This window comes from Herpailurus yagouaroundi, unplaced genomic scaffold, assembly GCF_014898765.1.
Source record: "Herpailurus yagouaroundi ecotype Mexico unplaced genomic scaffold, PumYag 182, whole genome shotgun sequence".
NCBI lineage: Eukaryota > Metazoa > Chordata > Mammalia > Carnivora > Felidae > Herpailurus > Herpailurus yagouaroundi.
The window spans coordinates 1743991-1760229 of NW_024412413.1; the positions used below are offsets into that span (position 1 = coordinate 1743991).

A 16239-nucleotide genomic window follows, 5' to 3' on the forward strand; every position below is an offset into this window, starting at 1 on the left:
CTGGGAACTGACAGGTGTGGCTTCCCCGCGTCTAGGAGATGGGACTCCGGGCGGCAGAAATGTTCTCAGTGCCAAGACCCCCCTGCAGATCTGAGCGGACGTCTCCGGAAAGGGGGTCTCCTGTGGGGGCTCTGCTTCTCCGCGTGCAGGGCCTGGCCTCTGTGTGGTGGGGGGGGTGGACACTCACACACAGGGTGACAGGGGCCCCGGAGTAGCTGCGGGCTGGGCACCATCTGCTCAGGGAGCCGCCCTGCTGGCCCTGGAAGGAGGTCCCCGTGGCCACCTGTGCGCTGAGCTCTGTGGGCCTGTCGCCCCCCAGACGCACCTGCTGCAGCCCCTCCCAGGACACCACGGCCGGCAAACAAAAGCCATGCTTACCAAAGGAGTTTTTCTTTATTTTCATAATTTAGCTGAATCAACACAAAACTGAATACTGTAAAACAAGAAAAAAAAAACCGCTGTATCGTCTTAAACCTCCAGTCTCTGCCTTCGAAGGGGTCTACACTGGCTGTGTGAGGAAATGCACACAGGGAGGCGGCAGAGACGTGGGCGGGGCGAGAAGGCGGGACCCTCCCCCGGCCGCCCGCCACTTCGGCCACCAGAAACCGAGGACCCCCCCCCCCCGGCCGTGTCTTTCCCTCCAGGACACTCGAACCTCTACATTTGTGGTGACCAAAAGGTAAATTAAATGCTCGTGGACGTTGAAACGGGTCTAAATGGATCTTCTCTCCTATCTGTAGTCTATGGGTTGCTGGAACAGCTTCTATACATATATGTATATATATATATTTTTTTTTACTTTTTCTTTCTTTTTTTTCTTTTTTTTTTTAGTAGCATCGAACTAGCATTAACACCTGTTAATCGGACTATCAGGTAGTGTAGTTCAGCGGAAACTCAGGAGAATGGAGGAACCCGGCGGACGACGGCCAGGGGACGGGGAAACAGAACTGCCCCTTGCTCACTGGGCCCGGAGACCCTGCCCTGCACCGAGGGCGCGAGAAGGTCGGGAGGGCCAGGCGCCGGCCATCCTCCGCACGCGGTGGCCACCCCAGCGTCTCAGCCGTCCGGCGTGAAGACAGAGCCAGCGGGGCGTGGACTGGGGTCGGGGGTCGGCTGCAGAGACCCCTCCAGACCCGCCATGTGGGGGTGGGGGGTGAGAACAAGGGACGCGGAATCCGTCGGAAGAGGACGCACACACCGCGTCCGCGGAGACGGGCAGGAGGGGAGCCGCGCCCTGGCCTGAGCCAGGTGAAGACAGCCGCGTCCCCGCTGGCGCCCGCCGCGGCTCCCGCGACGTCGGGCGCGTCCTCGGCTGCTGTCCCCAGAGTCCTGCGCTCGCGCCCGGCGGGGGCCCCCCGCGCCCACCCCCCGGAACCTCCAGAGACACCGCGCTCTGCCGGCCTCTCGGGTCGGCCAGGGCTACCAACATGAACTGTTAAATAGGATTTTCTACAAATATACAGCATATAAAAACTGTTAAATATATAACTTTAGGCTTTGCAAAATACATTTAATGATCTCTTTCAAACAAGTGTTACTCGAGTTTTCTTTAATTTGCTTTCTGGAGCTAAATGGTGTATCAGAGGAGACAGCGGTCACGGGAGACCCAACATGCTCTTGGCGAATACTGGATTATCCCACTATCAGAAATGAGCTGCAGAGAGGCAGGTGTGACTGGTTAAAACAGAAAGTGATTTTAGTCGGTCAGGTCCATCTAAGCACAGTGCGCGGGGCGGGCGCCGTGGTCTGTGTCCCCGGCGAGGCGCACTCGCTCGCGGGGTCCGCGTGGGGGCATCGCCGGCCGCGGTCCGCGGGGCTGTGTCCTCCGCCGGCTGGGCCCCTCTCAGGGCGCGCCGCAGTGTCCGTGGGGCGGACGCGCCCGCCAGGGCCGCCCTCCGCGCCCCGCCGGGGCCCCCGGCACGTCTCGGCCCCCGTGTCCCCCAGTTGGACCCAGGGACTCGGACGGTGAGGGTGAGTCCACGTTAAAATAGATTTGCTCTTTGGTCTATTGAGTAAATACTGAAAGGGTAAGAAAATAAAAGCGATTCGGACAGTCTGGGGCACAAGGCCAGTCCTGCCCCGGGCCCGGCGCCACCCTTCTTCCCGGGCTGGTGAGGCCAGGCTCCCGCGGACGCCCAGCGCTGCCCCCGCTGTGTCCCAGGCCGGGCTCCTCGCTGCCGCGGACACGCTCAGCTCAGAACGCCAGGGAAGCGGGCTGTCCTTGGCAGGCTACAGAGAAACGGACGGTGGGCGGGTGGCAGAGAACAGGTGCTGCCCACGGCGGACAGAGGGCCGTGGCTGAGGCGTGGACTCTCCAGGGAGCCAAGGCCACTCCCGGGGCCCCTCTGGGGCTGCGTTTGTCAGGAGACCTGAGGAACAGAGAGAAGAGAGTGTCAGCCCGCAGACACCAAGGGTCCCGGTCGGGAAGGAAGGAGCCCAGGGCACGCCCGCCAGGCTGGCCTCGGGCGCGGTGCAGTGCGCAACACGGACGCCCGTCCTTGTCCCTCCCCCGGCTCAGACCAGCGTACTTTCTCCAGGACATAACATCAGACTTCAGGTCTACGCCTGCCACAGGGAGTCGCTCTGGGAAGCACCGTCCTTCCTCTGTGTCCCTGGTGGGGACCCCCACCCCCGCGCCGGGCGTGACCGCGGGCTCCCGCCCTGAGCACTGCTAGCCAAGGGCACGGCCTGTGCTGGACGGCAGTTTGGCTCTGAGCCCCGCCCACCCGTTTCCCTAACGCCGTCTGGTGCGCTGTGCCATGCACACAGCAGGTGTTGCCTAATTGCGTGGCGACAAGTGATGGTAATGAAGTGTCGCAGGCCCGCGGAGCCTCTGGGAGGCCAGAGGTGGGCGGGATGCAAGCCCCTGGTTGGTGACGCCCCTGCATCCCAGAGTCCCAGCAAACACGTCAGGCTGAACACGCTCACGGCCACAAAATGTGAGGTGATGGTCGCAAGCCACGGCTGTGGGGTGGGGAATATGGCATCCTTAAAGCAGCAAAGGCAGAAAAGTGGGGGGGGGCATGGGGGTCTCCCTAGACCAACACAGCCTCACACCACTGGACCTGCGACCAGAAGCCTGGTCCCAGGTCGTCCCAAATCCCCACGCGGCCCCTGTCTCCCTTGTCCCCCAAGGTGGCCCCAGGCCCAGGCAGGGACCCTGGGGCTCTGGTCAGGCACTCAGGGGCTGTGCAGCCTCCCTGTGCAGCCTCCCCGCAGGGGCCCCCAGGCAGGGGATGGGACACAGGACAGAGTGACGGCCGGGGTGGGGAGGCTGTCAGCCATCCCAGCTCAGCCTTCTCTCTCCACGCAGAGGCACCCCCCGCCTCCGGCTGGCCCCCATCTGCACCCCACCTGCCTGAGGCCCCCACCACACTCCCACCCAACCCTGCCCGCCCCACAGGCCCCTGCCCCACCCCCGCTGGCCGCACCACGGCCTCTTAGCCTTCTCTCAAATTCTCAGTCCCACCAGGCCGGGCACGAGTGGTCCTTGCTCGTGGGGACCCTCCCCCCAGGTCCCCCTGCGGAGAAGCCCATCCTGATGGCGCCACCTGGAGTCGACCGTGCCCCGGCTGCTTACGCGGTAGGTGTGGGGGGGGGGGGCGTCCTCAGGCCGGCCACGCCCCACCTGTCACCCCTGAGGACCCACTCAGGGAGTCTGGACACCTGGCTGCAGGGAGCCATCCGGGGACAGAACAGACGGTCTCCCGGGGACAGATCAGGCTGCACCTGGCACCCCTGGCACCCCAGGCACCACGGAACAGAAAAGCCGGCTCGGCTCACTGCATCCAGGTCCCCTACAGCGACCCCGTTCTCCCCCCGGAGGCCAAGGGCTCGTCTTCTCACTGACGTAGGCCGTGGCCAGAAGGGAGCAGGGCAGGGCCGGTGGGGCCTGGTCCCCACGAGCCACCGAGGGCGGGCGGCTTGTTTCTGCAACAAAACCTGGCAAAGCGTCTGGACCCTCCCCTGTGCCCGCTCCACCCCCACCAGCGCCCTCTGGGGTCTTACAGCTTCCTGCCCCCGCCCCGGCCCCAGGCAGAGCGGAATCGGTGTGGGATCTGCGAGCACTGGGGGAACAGAGGGCTGTTGGCTCTCATCCGGGATTGCGGCCACCGGAACCACGGGAACAGAGGTGACTGACAGGGGTGCGGCCTGACCCAGACCCAGGCCCGCACGCCACGTGGCCGTGGAGCCCTGGCGGGGCAGGGGGGGTGGGGGAGGTGTCATCAGCTGGGCCCCTTGAGGGTTGGCTGAGCCCCGGCTACACGTCTGCGTCCTCCCACCGAGGTCCTGGACAGCAGAGGAGGGCGAGGGTGTGACGACCGGAGGTCAGCGACCCGAGTGCTTCAGGATCCACGCCTGAAATGGCCCCCGGGGGCTCGGGTGGCGGGGACCCCAGGCCCCCCACGGTCTGCCTGTGCGGGGTCCTGCAGACGGGGCCAGCAGTGGGGGGGGGGCGGGCTCCTTGGGGTCATGAATACAGATGGCAGGCGGCGGCTGGAAGCTTTAGAAATCCGACAATTAAACCACATGAGCACTTGGTCGCATCTTTGCCACCAAAACGTATTGCTTTAATTGTCAAGATTCACTCTGTTCCCTGGAGCTCTTCTGGGGCCTGTGCCTCGGTCCCATCCTTCAGCAGCTGCGTCCCCGCGCTTTCCAGAGAGGAATAACGAGACGGGTCTTGAGACAACGTGCCCCCTGAGGCTTGTCCTGCCGTCTGCTCCCCCCACCCCCCCCCCCCCGGGGCCGCCCTTGGCTCCCCAGTCCCCTGTGTCACATCCAGGCCCTCCCCCTGCCTCCCAGAGCCCCCCAGCACTTTGCGGGACGCTCGCCTGGCCGGGGATCCTCCCCCCGCTGCTCGGGACGTGCCCCCACCGTCCAGCCAAGCCAGGGAGGGCTGATGCAGACGCCTCGGGCACAAACCCTCACTGGCCCCCCAGGGCTCAACCGAGGAAAGTCTGCCTACTTTTCTCTTTCTCGTTCACGGGAGAACGGGGAAGGACAAGCACGTAAACAACGAAATTCCACCGGCGTTGCCACATCCGAAGGTAAGTGTTTGGAAAATTGCAGCCCATCTCCTTCCCCAGTGCAGTGGTGTGCACACGGGGGGGGGGGGGGGGGGGAGCTAACCCCACGTGGCCCACGAGGCAGAAATGCCAGGTCCTCCGCGCGGCTGGAGGGGGAATCCCTCACCGTCTCCCGCGACACCGGCTGAGACCCTCTGTCGAGATGCGGTTCCTCTCGCTTTGCTCACGGCGCCCGCGCCCTCCCCACAAGGCTGGGGGGGGCACCACGCGGGCCAGCGCTGCGGCGAGGGGGCCGTGCCCCGTGCAGCCGGACCCGTGTCACTTAACCTTCCCAAGGCCACGGCGACAACCCCCACACGCTGCCCCCTGCCAGCCACAGGGACACCAGGCACGGTCAGCGCTGTCGTTCGCTCCTTGGAAATCAAAGCCGGCCCCTCCCACTGACCCAGGAGCAAAGCCCCAGGTGGATACATTCTGTCCCCGCAGGCCCCACGTCCACCAGCACACTCAGCCGGCCTCCCGTCAGGGTCACGAACTCCAGGGCTTTAGCGCCTCCAGGCCTGTGAGCTGGGGCGCTGCCCAGCCCCGGGCACCCCGCTCCCCCGGCCCTGCTTCCTCAGCATAAAGCGGGAATCGGGTGCCCTTGCCACAGGGCCCAGGAGGGGGCGACCCTCCTCCTCGGGGGCCTGGGGGTGGTCAGTGCCGGGTCCCGAGGCCAGGACGTCTGGAGCGTCACGCAGGTGCTCTCCCCTGACAGCTCGGCCTCGGTGTTCCCCACGGACGGGAGAGGGCGCTCACCGCAGCTGTGGGCTGGGGCCTGCCCACCGTCACCGGGCGGGACCACCAGGGCAGCGCCAGGTGGACGCCTGGCCGTCGGGGTCGCTGGTGAGGCGGCAGGAGCAGGGCCTGGGAACCCACAGACCCGGAAGGAAGGCAGACGGTGGTCTCGGGAGCCGGGTCTCTGCAGCCCAGCTGCCCTCCTCCAGGCCGGCTGCCCTGATCTCGGGCGTCTGGGGACCACTGACAACACAGCCTGCTGTGAGCAGGGGACATGCCTCCTCCCAGAAGCTCGTGCCGCTCGCTCGCTCGCTCGCTCATTAGCCACGGATTTCAGAGAACGCTGCCGCTGGTCTCCAGCACTCCCACACACACGGATGTTTTCATCACTGCAGTGGCTCTGAAGACGCCAGGGATCCGGAGCCCGTGCACCGCACGAGGCCCCAGGCAGAGGGGGGCCGCGGACCCGCCCCGGGTGACAAGGCCTGGGGCCCCCGGCCACCACACCGCACGCCGGCCCTGCCGCGCGGCCGGCGGGGCGCCGCCCCCCGGGGGGGGCGGCCGGGGGGGGGGGGGGTGTCCTCCTGGCAGAGAGCCCGGGGTGGCGGGCGGGGGTCCCGCCCGAGGGTGAGTCCGCGTCCGACCCGGGCCGGGCAAGGCTTCCCTGTCCTGCTCTCACATCAATGCTGGCGACCCAGGGCTCTCTGCGGAACGCCCCACCTCGTCTACCTCTGCTGAGCACAGAGGGATGCGGCCCCTTGAGGATGATGCAACCCTCAGGCCCCGCGTCTCCGGAGGGTGTGCCCCAGGCCAGCCCTTGGGCCGTGAAGCTCGATGCAGGACCCCCAGAGCACGGCCTCCAACCAAGCGCGGGGCCGGCTGCGGTGGGGGCGCTATGCGGCCACCAGCTCACACAGTGGCCTGTCCCTCCCACGGCTCGTGTCCGCTGTGAGACAGGACCCAGGCGGCACCTGGCTGGCAGGGCGTGTTGAGGATTCCGGGGCCGGACTTAAGCGCCGGCCCTGGTGCAGGAGGGCAGCTCGTCGGCACGAGAGCCAAGGACCCGGGGGCGGTGTCGGGAGCCACCCCAGCCCGCCCTGCCCTCCACCGATAAGCCTTCGCGACTCGACTGTCTAGGGCCTCACGGGTCCCTCCCTCAGCAGTTTGCACCCCGAGGCCTGTCCTGGGTCTGTCTGTGCACACCGACCGGCATCGTCCGGTTTCTCAGCAGCTGTGCCCCGTGCCGGCTCCTCTCCCTGGGCCACAGGCCCCCACCCACCACTGCCGGCCGTGCTCCTGTCTGCCTCCACGTCGCCTGGCCACGGGCCTTCACCCCCTCCGGCCTCACGTGCCGTGCCCCTGGGTGGACTGGGGGACGGATGGCGAGCACGGCGGAGCTGAGGTGCCCCCAGCCTCTGTCCTGCTCAGGCCAGGCTTCCCTGGGCTCTTGGAGAGAGAAGCCTGAGCCCAGCACGTCCGGGCAGAGCAGAGGCGGGCGTGGCTTTCCTCCTCAGTGAGCATCTCTCCTCCTCCTGCCTCCGGGCACAGGGCCGAGGGCAGCACGCAGAGGGCACCTGCACGAGGGCCAGTCCGGCGCGAGGCCTTTGTCGTCAGAGCCCCAGTCCCCTTCCCCACCATGTGCCTGGCCCCCAGAGACGGACGGGTGGGGTGGCCTGACCCCCACAAAGTCCCGGCCCGGCCCACAGCTGGTGATGGCCACCAGCTCCTCCCTAGGCCTGGTGACAGGGACTGAGCTGCAGTCAGAGCTGCGGTGACGGGTCCGGCGGGCCTGGAGACAGGGTCCTCGCAGGTGTGGGCAGAAGCCAGCAGGGCGCTCCCAGCCCTGGGGGGGGAAGCGAGAAGCGTGTCCAGCTCAGGAACCTTAGGTGAAGGCCCCTCTAGGGACCTCCCAGGGCTCCCGGCTCATGGCCTGTGCGGGTGGCCACAGCTCAACCAAAAGCTGACGTGTGGGGGCCTCTGCCTGCGGCACGACATTGCTGGGCCCGGGGAGCGGCCTCACTGGCCTCTGGCTCCCTTCCTCGGGAACGCCCGCTTCTGTCACACCCTGAGGTCGGCCGACCCACACAGGGGACCCCGGGGGAACCCTCCTGCTGTCCTGGCCGGCTGCCCCCTCCCCTGGGGACCGCATAGCTGAGCTCCAGTGACCACATGGGCTCCCACCTGCTCGGGGACACGCGGAGCCGGTGAGCCCCGGGCTTGGAGGGACCGAGAGGGCCATCGGACCATCAGGCTGCAGGGAGAGTCCCCTGTGAATAGCCCCGCCTCTCGAGAGCGCGTCCGTCCTGGGGGCCCCCCCTCACCCGCACACTCGAGGGCTCAGGACTCGGCACCTGGGTCAGCGGGCTGGGGCCCTGCGGCCGTGACACCCCTGCCCTGGGGAAGGGTCCCATGTGGGTGGTTCCTGTGCCCCCTCGGCCACAGGAAGATGCTCACGGACAAGCCACCTGCACGCGGTGCCTTGTCAGCTCGCGGGCCGGGATGGTGCTGTGGGCCACCAGAGCCCCATCCGGGGGTCGTTCCGCCCACCCCGGAAAGTTCTGCGGTGACAGGCAGGTTTCTCTCAGTACTCGGTCATCTAAAAAACATGACAGAACTTTCCAGCCCGAGTCCAAGGTGCGGCATTTTCTGTTCCTCATTAAAAGCTTGCGTTTGACGCGAGGTCAGGACCAGGCACCTGTATTCAAGAACGCGCCGTTCTGGATTGAGAGCCCCGAACAAAAGGTCCTAATAAACAGCAGACACGCAGACACCGTGAGACACGGAGGCGACGGCAGCCTGCCTGGATAGAGGCTCGGAAAGAGCTGTTGCCATGGGGAAGATAAAGACATAAGGAAGAAGCTTCTGGAAAGGCCACGCGTCATCCCGCCGGGTCCCGCCACCCGTGCGTGGTTTCCTCTCTGGGACTGTTCCCTGAAGCTGTATGGCCAGTCCACACACAAGGAAGCCTGGACCCCATGTTCTCCCCAAACCCAGGCTCATCAGAGTGACCGGACTGGCCGTGGCTTGCCCGACGTGGCTGACGGCAGCTCCTTGGGGTCACCGAGTGGGTTGGCGACCTCAGAGCAGCCCCCGCATCCTCCGTCCCGACGTGTGAGCGGCACAGGCGTGTCTGGGCCGGGCGAGGCGCACTTCATGCACCCTGCGGTGGGTCCCTGGGCGTGGGCTCACCAGGTCCACCCCTGTCCGTCCTTCCTCTCAGCCTGCGACTCACTGCGTCCCGGGCTCACTCTGCAGGGCGCTGGGTGGGTTCCAGTGGGCGTGAGGTCCTGCCTGGCTCTTCGGGGAGGTGAGGCTCTGACACCGGTCAGGAGGCTGATCGGCCTGGGGGGCCGGGCAGGGAGCCCCCTGAGCACAGGCCTGACCACAGGTATGGAGACGCGAACTGAGACGGTCCCCTCAGATGACAGGCTCGGAGGCCCCTCCTGCTCCTGCTCTAGAATGAGGCTAGACCACGTGGCCACCACACGTGTCCTGGGGCCACGGCCAGACCACTGCTTCCCAGGGTCTCTTAGCACCAGGTCGGGGCTCGCGTCCAGGGTCTTGGCACTGCTCGGCTGTTTATGATCTAAGCACCCTTACTTCGGTGCTGCCTGCCTCAGTTTCCCCAGGTGTAAACACATCCCCACCTCCCCACTTCCTGTTTATAAACCATCAGAGCAAGTCTGACGGAGCCAGCACCAGACAACTGCCTCTAACGCTGAAAGGAAGAACAGCTGAGGTTCTAGGGTCCCCCGAGCAGGTGGTGAAGAGCCCAGCCCTCCACCCAAAAGGGTTTCCGCTCGTCCTGCGGCTGTGTGTGCAACTCGCTCTTTCCTCATCGGGGCGGGGTGGGGGCGGCCCCAGGGGCTGACGGGGGGGGGGGGGGGGGGGGGGGGGGTGGCGGGGGGGGGGGGGGGCGGGGCGGGGGCGGCCCCGGGGGCTGATCCCTCGGGCCCCAGAGCACCTGGACGCTGCCTCCAACACATCCCAGGTGAGGTTCCTGAAGGCCCCGTTTCTGCTCTGAGCATCCGCATGTCTCCGGGCCCCCTGTCCCCCCCCCCCGCTCACCTGTGCCCCCTCCCTCTTCACATCAGCTCCGAGCAAGCCCCCCGCGGGCCGACCCTCTACTGCCCACATCCTCCGCTACCAGGCGTGTTCCCCAAGGCAAGACCTGTGCTCGTGGGGACACGTTCCTTATGTATTTCTGGAGCCACAGACGGCCTGGCACGCGCTGTGTGTGTCCAGGGAGGGAGGGAAGGAAGGACGGAAGGAAGGACGGAAGGAGGGAGGGAGGAAGCAGTCCCAGAAGCTGACGGACCCGGATCTGTGGGCAAACCGCCAGTGTCCACACGGCCGAGCGATCCCGGGCCGGGCTCTGGGCTGGGGGACAGGACGTGCTCGTAAGGCACGGGCTTTGGAGCCGGTCTGCCCAGGGCAGCCTGTGAGCTGGGCCCTCTTCTTAACCTCCCTGGGGGATGAGGCCGACATCCACCTCAGGGGCTTGGGGGTCCCGGGGCGGAGCCACGGTGGGAGGAGCCTGCAGGTGCTCTCAGACACACCCACCGTCAGGCCCCTGCCCTCCGCGCTCTGGGTCCCTGCGCCCTTCTCTGTGACACCGGGACAGGACGGGTCTCCCCGCCAGTGTGGGGGTGTGGTCCTGGTTTGTTTTGTTTTAAGAAAAAACACGCAGTTTCATTCTAAGAGTTTCGCGTAAGCCAGAGGACGGGGGTGGGCCATGGCGAGGACACAAGCCGCGGTGACACGGACCCAGCAGCCGTCGTCTGGATGGGAGGGGCGGTACCAGTGACCCGGCAGCTGACACCGCAGGCCGGGTGGCTCCAACCACAGACCCTCGTCCTCTCTCCGCCGGAGCCGCGTGGGGATCCAGGCGCGGGCGGGGCTGGTCTCTCGTGAGGCCTGTCTCCCTGGCGTGTGGACGCCGACCCTTCCCCGTGTCCTCGTGTGGCCTTTCTCTGCATGTGTGGACCCTGTGTCCCTTCTCACCAGGACACGGGTCCTGAGGGATCAGGGCCCCGCCCGCTGACCTCACACGACCCTAATGTAAAGGCTCGACTTTGAACCCACAGCTGCTCGGGCAGATCTGACCCTCGGGTCCGAGTGATGGGAAGCTTCTCAGCTGGTGTCACCCACACAGGAATTTCTGAAGCGCATCACTCTTGCCTTTCGTGCCCCACACACACGGGTCTGGGCTCGGTGGTCTGCCAGCCAGATGGTCTGACTGAATCCTGACCTCTCGGAGCCTCAGTTTCCCCGCCGGTGAGGTGATGATGATGCCCAGGGTTGGGGGGAGGCTGGGGGTCCATCCAAGTGCCGGGGGCGGGGCCCTCACCGGCTCCGGTGACCAAGGAAACCTCCCGGACATCGGTTGGAGAAGCCCCAGGACAGACTGGATTCAGCCCGGGTTCCAAGGCTGCCAGTGTCACCTCTACATGGAGGACACGAGCCATGGCTCCGGGCCCGCTCACGTCCCAGCAGCCACGCGCGCAGACCCCCGAGCCCCGAGCGGGCCGAGGAGCCGGCCGTGCACCTGATGGAGGCGGCAAAGACACGGCTTCCCCGGGCGGCTCTCAGGTCCGGAGGCCAACATGCGACCGGGGCTTAGGGGGCGAGGACCAGGGGCCACCCCGCCGCGGCCGAGAGGAGACGCGGCCCTTGGGGGCCTCCTCTCCCCTCTCCCTCCACCTGCAGAGGCAGCGGCCAGCGTCTCCCCCGCTGCCCTCCCACGGCTGCTCCCCTGCCGCCCCCTACAAGGACATCTGTGGCCACACGTGGAGCCCCCCAGACGATCCCCACCCCACGGCCCCTGCTTCAGATCACGTCTGCAAAGTGCTCCCTGGCTTCTAAGGCCACGTTCCAGGCCCCAGAGCAGGACCTAAACGTGTCTGGGGGCCGTGGGTCAGATCGTCACAAACACTCACTAATTCCAGAAAGAAACCTCCTTCCCGGAGTGGTCAGGAGGACGAGCCCTTCCTCCTCTGTCCCCACAGGGGCAGCAGAGGGCCTCCCGCAGGAGAGGCCGGACGAGAGGCCGGGCTCCCTGCTGCTGGTGCACAGCTGCCCCTCGGGCGACGGGGCGGGTGTAAGGGGGGCTACACAGCTGCCCCCGACCAGGATGAGGTCCGGACTCTCCCTTCCCTCTGGACCTTCCCCACGGGGTCATCCTCAGCCCCACATCTGGTCGTTGGGCTCCACACGATGAAGCTCGTGGGCCCGTGTGTTTATGAACCGAATCCTGAGTCTGGGATATCCGCGACACCTGACCCCGTGGAGGGGGCACGACCCTCCCCCGTGGGGGGGGGGCACGACCCTTCCCAGAGGAGCCCGTCTCCCGCACACAGAACGCAGAGCGCCTGGGATCTCGCAGCGGCTGGGTGGGGTCTGAGGACACCGCCCCGGGGAAGGAGGTGCCCCAGCATCCCTGGGGCTGAGCCAGTGGGCCTGCCCTGCCCAGGTCACCCTGCTGGGACAAGCTGCTGCTTCTAGGACGGTCGGCCCCTCCTCCACCTCTACCGCTCGTCAGCCACGGTCCGGCGGTGCTTGGCGGGATTTGCTGACCACCCTGGAATGATGACGATGCTGCTGTCCGGCTATTGCGGGAGCAGTTAGGAGGCACAGAGTGAAGCTTGTCATCCCCCCGAACCCACAACCCACAAGGGCACATGCTAGCCCCCCTGCTCTCTGTGAAATGTCCCCTCAATCAGGGGGGCCCCCGTGAGGACACATAACGCACCGGACTCTGACCCGGGCTCAGGGCCTCCGGCCGGTGCTGGCTGGACCCTTTCTGAGGCGGTTCAGAAGGTTCTGTGCTCTGCACAGGGGAGCCCGGGTGGGGGCTGAGCCTGACAGGCTGGGGGCCGCCTGTCCTGGCCCGGCGACCTCACAGCACGTCCCTGCTGCCTACTAAGCGGCGTGAAGCTGTCAGCGCCCCTTGTGACCGGAGAGAGCAGCCGGGCACTGTGTGGTCATCCCCGCAACTCAGGGATGGGCCCGGGGAGCCAAGGGGGAGAAGCTGGGGGACCCCAGGGCCCCTGTTCCCCATCTGCAAGGCCCCTGAGCCACCCAGCTTTCCCCGGGCCTGAGGAGATGGGCCGCGAGACGAGCTCCTCGCTGAGCGGAGCAGGATCCCGGAAGAGGTGGGAGGACTGCGGGCAGCCTAGGCGGGGGAGGGATCGCCGAGAATCTCCGAGAGTCAGCACGTTTGGTGCTAATCAGACTCCCACTGGCAGAACAGCCCAGGCCATCCCAGGACAGGCGCGGGGGCAGGTCCCCAGACCTGGCTGATTCAGCACCCGCCTGCCGAGGACACAGATCGCGGATCGCGGTGACTGAACTGAACCGTGTGGGGCAGGGGGGTCGGGTGGGGGGCGGTGGTGGTGCTGGGAGGCGTGCACGGCAAATACCAGGCAGAGTCGGCACACAGAGACAGCGGGAAAGCAAGCACACGCGGAGGACGGAGCCACCACGAACCCCTTTCCCCAGATCTGTCTTAATGTGTGTCTTTCTCAGTCATTCTGCTCCCACGCAGGGAGTCTGAGATCAGAGTCACCTCGGGGTGCACGTGGATTGCCACAGACACCTAAGCTGTGTCACCCCTCGTAACACCTGCTGCTCAGCCCGGCCGCGAACACGGAAGCGGTCGGCTGCTCTAGCCGGGGCCTTGGGGGAACGCAGGCTGGCAGTGATTGCGCAGCCCTTCTGTGCCATGAGGCAGAGAGCCGGGGGAAGAAGTGGGGCGGGTGGTGCCAGGGCCGCACCTGGGAAGGAGTGTATCCTTCCCTTCAACTTCTACAGCGAGAGCCAGAAGGGGTCTCGGACTCACGTTACCTCCCGCAGCTGAGAGCTGGAGGAACATGAATTCACTGCTCAGCTAAACAGTGTAGCTTCTCTCTCTGGAAAGTAAGACCTTTTTGAATCTCATATGGGAAAACTATATTTCTTTCTTTACAGTGGCTTTTTCCTTCCTTTCCTCATAGCTGTCTTTCTTGGGGTCCATCTCCCTGGAGAAGTTTCTAGAAAGTCTGGTCCAGCTGGATCCTAGCTCAGACGGGCTCTCGGGAGCTGACTTGGTAGATATCAGTCTGGTATTTCTATTGAGTGGCTGCTGCTATAGGAAAGCCACGTTTTCTCCTCCTTGGGGAGGGCACCCATGCATCACGGGGCCCCTGGTTTGGTGTCACGGACACCATGGACACTAGCATCCGTTTCTAAGACTAAGACAAGGGCGGCTGGGAAGGCGAGACTTTGATCGAAGAAGAGGGTGGTGAGGAGGGTTTTGTGCCTTCGAGGCAGAGTCACAGCTGAGCCTTGGGCTCTGACCCCACGTTTGCTCACCAGGCTCTTATGGAGCGACCAGCCGCTGTGCCCCGGAAATACCAGGGTGCTGCGTGACCGGGAGCCTCACTGGCTCCTAGGGCCCCCCCGGCTTTTCTGTGACGAGGACCCCATTTTATTTTAACGTTTATTTATTTTTGAGACAGAGAGAGACAGAGCATGAGCGGGGGAGGGGCAGAGAGAGAGGGAGACAGAGTCGGAAGCAGGTTCCAGGCTCCGAGCTGTCGGCACAGAGACCGACGCGGGGCTCGAACCCACGAACTGCGAGATCATGACCTGAGCCAAAGTCGGATGCTCAACCGACTGAGCCACCCAGGTGCCCTGAGGACCCCACTTGAGAGAGCTACAAAGAGATGGGGGGCTGATTACCTGCCCAGTGGACACAGGCCCCCCATAGACACACGGAAAAGAACACCAGTGTAGGTGTGTGCAGAGGTGTGGCTGTGTGTACACGTGAGAGTGTGTGTGCAGGCGGGGTGGGCGTGTGGCTGTGTGTGCACATTGGACGCGCCTGCCCCCCTCCCCCCCTCCGCCCTGGAGGGTCTTTGCAGGGCCGTCCTGACTCTGGGCTCAGATTTGGTGGGAGGTGCTCACACGGTCCAGGACCCATGGCAACAGCGGCCTCCCCTGGCGAGTGCAGGGCGTGGGCCACCCCAGCCCGGTGGCTTTCAGCCTCTCTCACTGTGTCCCTGCCCCGTCTGGTCTATCTGTACTTGGTCCTGAGACCTCGCAGGCTGCTGGGGACCAGCTACAGGGCAGGTCTGGGCTGGCGCTCCCCATCTTCTCCTGTGGCCGGACACCCCCACGGGGGACGTCTCTGGGGCTCACAGACCCGGCCACAGCTCTCCTGGTGCCAGGCAGGTTTCCACGGCCCGCCTTTCCCTTCCTTCTGGGGCCACAGATGAGCCCCCGTCCTCTCCCCTCATGCGTCCCAGGCAGCTCTTTGCCCAGAAAAGTCTCCACACTGGGGCCTCTCTGTTGCCCTCCTGCAGAGCTCAGGAAAGGCACCCAGCAACCCACAGCCTCAGTTTCTACATCCACTAAATGGGACTCAAAAGGGACTGGCCAGACAGTTTCTGCAGGGGCACGATTCCCCCTCGTCATGCAGGAGCGGAAATGGGAACGGTCAGTTGTCCAAGGAGCTACTCAAGATCGCACGACACACTTATCCGCGCACGTGCGGCAACACTGAGGTCGTTCTTGAGTCGGCCCGCGGGCTCCTCGTCTGGGCTCTCGTGCGCGCACAGGGCCCCCTGAATAAATAAAGGGAGGCTCGTCCCTTAGGTCCCAAATAGAGGTTTCACCATGCGCAGCGGTCTACAAGGAAGCCTGTTCTGCCCTGAAAAAGCCCCAGCCTCAGCCCGGCCTCCCGCATCTCAGGGAATCGCTCCCACCCAGCCTGAGCCCCCGGAGCCCACCGGCGGCTCACTCCCCAGCCCGCGAGGGCCACTGGCAAGGTGCCAGAAGCCAGCACAGCCCGGGGCTGCGGGCACGCGGGATGCCACATGAGGCGCAGAGAGGGACGGCTCTAAAATCCAGAAGGATCCTGCGTCCACGGTTTCGTTGGCTGTTTAAGTTCTCACTCTGCTTTTTACAAACGGAAAGCAGAAGGCACAGATGGTGCCAATGCAAGAAAGTCGGCAGGGATGCCATGAGTGGGGCCCGCCCAGTGTCCCCCCAGGGCCCCAGGTGACACAGGGACCCATCCAGTGACCTCCCAGGGCCCCAGGTGACACAGGGACCCGTCCAGTGTCCCCCAAGGGCTCCAGGTGACACAGGGACCCACCCAGTGACCTCCCAGGGCCCCAGGTGACACAGGGACCCGCCTGGTGTCCCCTCAGGGCCCCAGGTGACACAGGGACCCGCCCGGTGACCTCCCAGGGTCCCAGGTGACACAGGGACCCACCCGGTGACCTCCCAGGGCCCCAGGTGACACAGGGACCCGCCCGGTGTCCCCCCAGGGCTCCAGGTGACACAGGGACCCACCCAGTGACCTCCCAGGGCCCCAGGTGACACAGGGACCCGCCCGGTGACCTCCCAGGGCCCCAGGTGACACAGGGACCCACCCAGTGACCTCACG

General features: G+C 65.6%; 1 protein-coding gene across 1 annotated transcript in view; it reads right to left on the reverse strand.

Annotated features, from left to right (window-relative positions):
• Positions 1-798: 798 nt before the first annotated feature.
• TAFA5 (TAFA chemokine like family member 5) overlaps positions 799-16239 on the reverse strand; it is a 177206-nt gene continuing 161765 nt past the window's right edge. Inside the window, exon 6 of the mRNA XM_040491811.1 lies at positions 799-2369. Coding sequence (XP_040347745.1) covers positions 2361-2369 — 9 coding nt within the window. The 3' untranslated portion in view covers positions 799-2360. The remainder of the gene's footprint in view (positions 2370-16239) is intronic.